Below are 7016 nucleotides of genomic sequence, written 5' to 3' on the forward strand. Positions count from 1 at the left end.
TGTGACATGATGAGAAACAGCAAAATGTTCACACAGGTACTCTGGACCGAGCTCAAGCATTTTACATCAGTGTTAATTTCAGTCTAAATATTGAATGTGTAATTTTTGGAATAACAGCTAATGGTTTAACTGATGCTTTCAACATTTTCTTAATTATAGCTAAGTATCACATTTGCACCAGCAAATTTTCTGAGCAAAAGTTTCATTTTGATCTCTTTTTTTTTCTTCAGAACATTTTTGTATCTATTTAAAACTACAGTAAGGATTGTGACCCTCTTAAATGTGTAACATCTGTAAATTTTTAAAAATCAAATAACCTTGCCATGCCCAGATAGCACACCTACGTCAGCCCAACGTCGGCCCACCGTTGGCTGCGCTGATGGTCCATCAGAGGTATGACCAGTGGGCCTTCATCGGGCCAACGTCGGTAAGCCGATAAAGGGAAAACAACAAGATCTCATTATTCTCGCATGTCCTGCCACCCGTGAGCCATTGGTAGTCCGATAACAAACTACCAGATGTGTTTGCTGCTCACTGTCGCTAGCGGGCTGCCGGATTCTGAAAATATTCTGCAGATTCTGAAAAGAAAAAGTTATAATACTACCCTGCTGTTGTTATAATTGAATAATCTTTAGAATAAAAAAATATGAGAGCAGTTAAACTGAATATCTGCATCCTTTTTTTTTCCTTTATCGGCTTGCTGACGTCGGCCGGACAAAGGCCCTCTGGCCATACCTCTGATGGACTGTCAGCACAGCCAACAGTGGACCGACATAGGTGTGCTATCTGGGTAGTATATGATATTCTCCTGTTATTAGCTTCTTTTTTTTTTTGGTTGGTATAGTTGTCCTGTAGTTGTAAATGAACTAACTGCATAGCCAGATAGCCATGAGGATAGTATGAGGAATAACAAACACACATTTGAATAAGCAATGCTTTTGAATGCCTAAAGGCTTTACCTGAGTTTCTGCCACAGTATGAACGCCAGACAGTCTGGGTGAGGAAAGAGTAAATGATTCTTCAACTTTTAGTCTGGTTTTTAAAAGAATAGCAGTGCCTCATTTTCTTATCTAGACACGTGTGGCTTTATTAAATGTCTTCAGTGTTCGGCAGAAAAGAGCAAGTAAAGAGCACATAGAAACTCAGTCCTTCATTTCATTTGTTTATATCAATTTCCTGTCTAGCAGAATTGATTGAAAGGTTAAAGCTACTATCAGGACCTATTTTGTCTAGCAATAATATTTCTGTCTTTAAAAATATCACTGGTCATTGGATTACTTACAACACCAAAATACTTGCGAACATGACTCACACACTCAGTTTCTGATGTAAAAAGTTCAGCAGTAAAAAGATTTGACTATATGTTGAAAGTAGGTAGGAAATTATCAGATGAGTCACAGTCTCATGGGGGGGACGTTACATCCTCGCAATGAACATGACAAAACAGCCAAACCAGAAGAGTGAGTTGTGAGGTGGTGCTTGTGTCACAAACCCCACCCCCTTTCTCTTTTATAGTATCTGCCCTCACTGTGTTTGTCAGAAGCTTGCCCAGAAAACACAGAGTGCTGTCTGAATAGCAAACAAGGAAGCCAAAAGAAGTAGAGCAAAATGGTGTCAGCTGGATTGCAGATGCTGGGTGTTGCCCTGGGTATCATTGGCTGGATTGGGGTTATCGTGGTCTGTGCTCTCCCTATGTGGAGGGTCTCGGCATTCATTGGCAGCAACATTGTCACGTCGCAGATCCAATGGGAAGGCATATGGATGAACTGTATAGTCCAGAGTACAGGGCAGATGCAGTGCAAAGTGTACGACTCCATGCTGGCCCTGACCTCGGATCTCCAAGCCGCACGTGCTCTCACTATCATCTCCATCATGGTGGGCATCATGGGCATCTTGCTGTCCGTAGCTGGAGGAAAGTGTACCAACTGCGTGGAAGATGAGAAGGCCAAGGCAAAGGTTGCTGTGGCAGCGGGCGTGGTCTTCATTATTTCTGGGATACTGTGTTTGATCCCTGTGTGCTGGACTGCCCAAACCATCATCCGTGACTTCTACAACCCACTGGTCAACCAGGCAATGAAGAAGGAGCTGGGGGCATCGCTGTTCATTGGCTGGGGAGCTTCTGCCCTGCTGATCATTGGAGGAGCTCTGCTGTGCTCCAGCTGCCCACGTGATGACACTGAAGGATACACAGCCAAATACACAGCCGCTAGTCGCTCCAACGCCTCTGCACCCTCCACCAAGGATTACGTTTAAGATCAAACAATGATTTTACTCCATGCACAAGTACTGAGCAGTTGTCATGAGGACTTGATGGACAGTTGTAAGAGATAATGTTACTTGTTTTGTTTAATTTTGTTTTAAATATACACAACGTGCAGTAGATACTCCTGCATAATGTTTTTCCAAAGTTTCTTTCTTAATTGGAAATTTAAGTATATCATTTTATCTCTTTCCATTTTTCCTCATTCTCTACATTTTTAGGAATTCATGGTTTTGTAAATACATATTTTTGTACAGTCTGCATCATTCTTATTTTTCTCAGGTATCTAAAGAGGAAAAAGACTAAAATCAAAATTGTATGTCTAACACGGACTTTTGTTTTTACTTTGAAACTGGAAAAATATTAATCATGTGTTTTGATTAAAGGTGTCTGGACTTTTCATGTGTTTGGATTTTTACAGAGAAATTCAAGTCAGTGACTGAACAAAACATTTCCAAGGGGAGTTGTCTTACCTTGACAATCCAGTTCAGGTGTGGCTCAGTTGAAAAAGAATCCAGGTCATGTAACACGTAACTGCATGACATGTAACTACAAATATGTTAGAAAAACCTTTCAAAAGACAAAAGTATTTTATCTATTTATCAAGGCACTATGTATTACTGACAAGAAAGTGAACAAGAAAAACACCTGACTAGTTATGACTTCCATACACCTTTTTTAGTAAGTAAATCATAATTTTTGCTTGTGTTGTAACATCAAGCACATCTAAGATAGCACCTTTTGGACTCAGTTGATGCTTTTTACAAGACACACATACACAAAGGCAACGATTATATTGTAGCATGAACTACACAATCGTTCTTTTTATACCTGTGTATTGTTAAGTTGTAATCACTGTTAGAGCTGTCGGAAAAAAAAACATTACTAATAGTCCTGGTACTCTAAAGTAAAAGCAGGTGCTCTTGGAGGGTAACTCAGCTAAGCTTGTAGATTAAATGCACATAGATAGTGCTGATATCAACTAATGAATATATTGTATGTGATCAGGTTTTTCCAAGGAGACTCCAAAACAAACATTTTATAATGTTTTTATTATATTTAAAGTTTATTTGTAATGTTTTCCAATGTTTTCAATACAAATATGAAATAAATAAAAAGTCCAACTTATGTATACATGTTCTTTACAGTACCTTTAAAAAGAGAGCCCATTTCTTGTTGAAACAAAAACTCTTAAAAAAAAAAAAAGTGGTCCAGAACTTTTTACTGGAAGTTTTTCTGTTAATGATCTTTCTGGTCAAATGACAATCAATCAATCAATCAATCAATCTGTTGGTCATTCAAGCAACCAAACAACATATCAATCAACAAACAAACAAATAAACCAACCAATCAATCCATCAAGCAATCACTAACCAACAAATCAATCAACTAATCAATCGCTAACTAACCAACAAACCAATCTATCTATCCATCAATCAATTAATTAATTAACCAATCAACCAATCTGTCGGTCATTCAACCAACTAACCAACATATCAGTTAATCAATCAATCAATCAATCAATCAATCAATCAATCAATCAATCAATCAATCACCAACAAATCACAATCAACTAACAAAATAAACCACTAACCAAAAAAACCCAATCACTAACCAAAAAATCAATCAGTCTATCTATCAATCAATTAACCAATCACAGAAATCAATCAGCCATTCAACCAACTAACCAACATACCAATCAATCAACCCACCAGTCAATCAATCAATCAATCAATCAATCAACCCACCAGTCAGTTAATCAATCAATCAATCAATCAAAATATCTGCATGCCATTAAAAAAAATGCGAGCTGGCCTAGTGGTTAGGATGTTCACATCTCAACCGGGAGCTCATGAGTTCTACTCGCAATCAGGTCATACCAAAGACCATTATAAAAATGGTACCTACTGCCATCTGGTGAGGCTCGCTGCAATATAGATGCAAATCAGGAGCCAAACTCTCATGGTTACCAGAGGACCGGCCCCCCACTGTAACCCTAGCTTTGTAATAGGTGAGAGGCCGAGGGCTATGGAAACGGAGATCAATGCCACCCAGTGTGCCTTAAAAGAATGGTTAGTACTAGGACAGGAGACTGCCTGGAAAGACCAGGTCCTGGCATGGGAGGGACTTTGGTAAAACCAAAAAAAAAAAAGTAAAACAACATTTTAACATAAACCATCAAACTTTATTTTCCAACTGAGCTGAAAAACAGTCACTGTAATAATGATGTTTTGATGCTGTTTTGTTGCCATTGTTGTATACCAACGAACTCATGAAAATCAAGATTATATTTGAAAATCTACAAACAAAAATCCAACTGTGGCAGTGGGGCGTGGCCTAGCATCAGGTTGCGAATGGAGGGCGGGGCCAGGGAAGGTGAGTGGCAAAGTCAGTGCACCTGTGGTTAATTAATGTTGTTTGTCTGTGTTGTTGCAGTGACAGAGGATAGGAAAGGAGGGAGAGAGCAGAGAGGGGGAAGCTCTCCCGACCAGAATGTGTGTGTGTATGAGAATGTGCGTGAGCAGTGAGTGAGTAAAGCTGAAAAGCAAGAAAATAAGTAAAATAAAGAGTGTGTGTGAACATCAGCTCCTGCCTGCTGTGCTTCTGTACTCCACTCACATCAGGGACATATTACACCAATCAATCATTAAGTTTAGATGGACTGCCAGATTGTAGACACACTTTCCTGTACTGAGTACTTTTTTTTCCAGTACATTCAAAATGCACTTATATTGCTGTCAAAAAAGTTTTAAAAATGCAACTATATGAAGCAAATTTTATAAATATAAAAGTAAAATGGACTTTAGTGAACAGCTCAGCAAAACTGTCTTTAAATATCATTAGTTTTCTTTTGTTTCAGACATGTAAAAGTTTTTACCTTTACCTGACATGTTTCGACGGTGTAACTTCCGTCTTCATCAGAGGGTCACCTTCATAAGGTGACCCTCTGATGAAGACGGAAGTTACACCGTCGAAACATGTCAGGTAAAGGTAAAAACTTTTACATGTCTGAAACAAAAGAAAACTAATGATTTGATTTAAGAAGAAGACATAATGAATGTAATATATTTATTTGTCTTTAAATAGCTTTATCCAACGTTCCACCAATGGAAGATTACAGTAAAATGTAGTAAAAGGTTTCATGGTATCCAAGTGCAGTCAGGCATGTGTGCTTTGCCTAAATGCTTATTGAACTCAACAACAGGCCTTTTGATTCCCATCATTAGTGAATTTTGTGTACAGGCTTTTTTCTCAGCACAGGTCTTGGAAAAAGTCTAGATTGAAAAGCACTGAACTATTCCTTTAAGTAAAAGTAAGTAATTGCATACAAATATGTGTGTACAAATTACTAGTGGTGAATATAATTTTAAAAATGTCAACTTGAGTACATGCATTTTAGAGTCTGCTAGGGTCGCTCAGGTTGTAGGTGGAAACAGACTTTCAAAACAGTGGATGGAACAGATATTATGTATCAAATATCTGCTTATTCTGTTCTTTGAATGAGCAGAAGAACTGCACCCTTTAAGTATGGAGTATAAAAACAGTGTGTTAAGAACAAACGCAGACACATTTCTGAAAATATCCCAAGGAGCACTGATTGCAGACCGTCAATAACAATGGCATCTCAAGGACTCCAGATCCTGGGCGTTATGCTATCTGTAACAGGGTGGCTGGGGACAATCGTCACCTGCGCTCTGCCTATGTGGAGAGCGACAGCTTTCATTGGAGCTAACATTGTCACGGCGCAAGTCATCTGGGAGGGTTTATGGATGAACTGTGTGGTTCAGAGTACTGGACAGATGCAATGTAAGGTCTATAGCTCACTGCTTGCCCTTCCTCAAGATCTTCAGGCGGCCCGAGCTATGAGCATCATCTCCATCATAGTGGGCATCTTTGGTGGGCTAATGGCTGCGATTGGAGGAAAGTGTACCAACTGTATGGAGGATGAATCAGCAAAAGCTAAAGCCTGCATTGTCTCAGGGGTGATCTTCATCATCGCCGCCTTCCTCATCATCATACCTGTGAGCTGGTCCGCCCATAACCTGATCAGGGACTTCTACAACCCTCTGGTGGTAGAAGCCCAGCGTCGAGAGTTAGGAGCTTCTCTGTATATTGGCTGGGGATCTGGAGCTCTCCTGCTGCTGGGTGGAGGACTGCTTTGTTGGAATTGCCTTCCAAAGGAGAGCCAGTCGTATACAGCAGCCAAGTTTTCCCCTGCTATATCACTGTCCCCAGGGATGAATTATGTGTGAGCAACATGATGCATGTTTCCATGAGAACTCCAAACAAAAGTAGATTCATCTACCATGATTACTATGTCTATGGAAAGGCATGTATTCCTTTACTTTTGAAATCACATATATTTTCCAATCACATGATTGTAAAACTTTGATAATGATGAGATGGACACTTGTTTTAATAAACGACTGTGAACAAATTCTGTACATAAATGAAAATTAATTGCCTGAAAATCTTGTTCATTTGAGATTTTGTAATTAAAAGTCTGAAACAAAGTAATATGTGAGTCTTTAATTAGCACCTCTACTGAAATTGATATTTAAAAAATCAAATTATTTTACCTATTAGAAATCTATATTCTCAGTTCTTTAGCTGCACAAAATGACAAATTGTGATATGAAGGCAAATTTTGTCATGATTTTGTCAGGCATGTTTCCTTTGCACGCACACTTTTTTTCTTCTTAAGATATAAGCATGAATTATAATCCTCACTGTAGTAAAATACAAAGAGAAGCGT

The 7016-nt window shown here is 38.9% G+C and overlaps 2 protein-coding genes across 2 annotated transcripts; both read left to right on the top strand.

Annotated features, from left to right (window-relative positions):
- Positions 1-1516: 1516 nt before the first annotated feature.
- Positions 1517-3388, top strand: cldnb (claudin b). The gene has a single exon (XM_060936200.1). It carries the CDS (start codon positions 1609-1611, stop codon positions 2251-2253), a length of 645 nt encoding a protein of 214 aa, XP_060792183.1. The 5' UTR covers positions 1517-1608; the 3' UTR covers positions 2254-3388.
- A 2165-nt stretch (positions 3389-5553) lies between these two features.
- On the top strand, positions 5554-6657 carry LOC132895501 (claudin-4). The gene has a single exon (XM_060936201.1). It carries the CDS (start codon positions 5878-5880, stop codon positions 6511-6513), a length of 636 nt encoding a protein of 211 aa, XP_060792184.1. The 5' UTR covers positions 5554-5877; the 3' UTR covers positions 6514-6657.
- Positions 6658-7016: the final 359 nt, after the last annotated feature.

Source organism: Neoarius graeffei, chromosome 12, assembly GCF_027579695.1.
Source record: "Neoarius graeffei isolate fNeoGra1 chromosome 12, fNeoGra1.pri, whole genome shotgun sequence".
Classification (NCBI taxonomy): domain Eukaryota; kingdom Metazoa; phylum Chordata; class Actinopteri; order Siluriformes; family Ariidae; genus Neoarius; species Neoarius graeffei.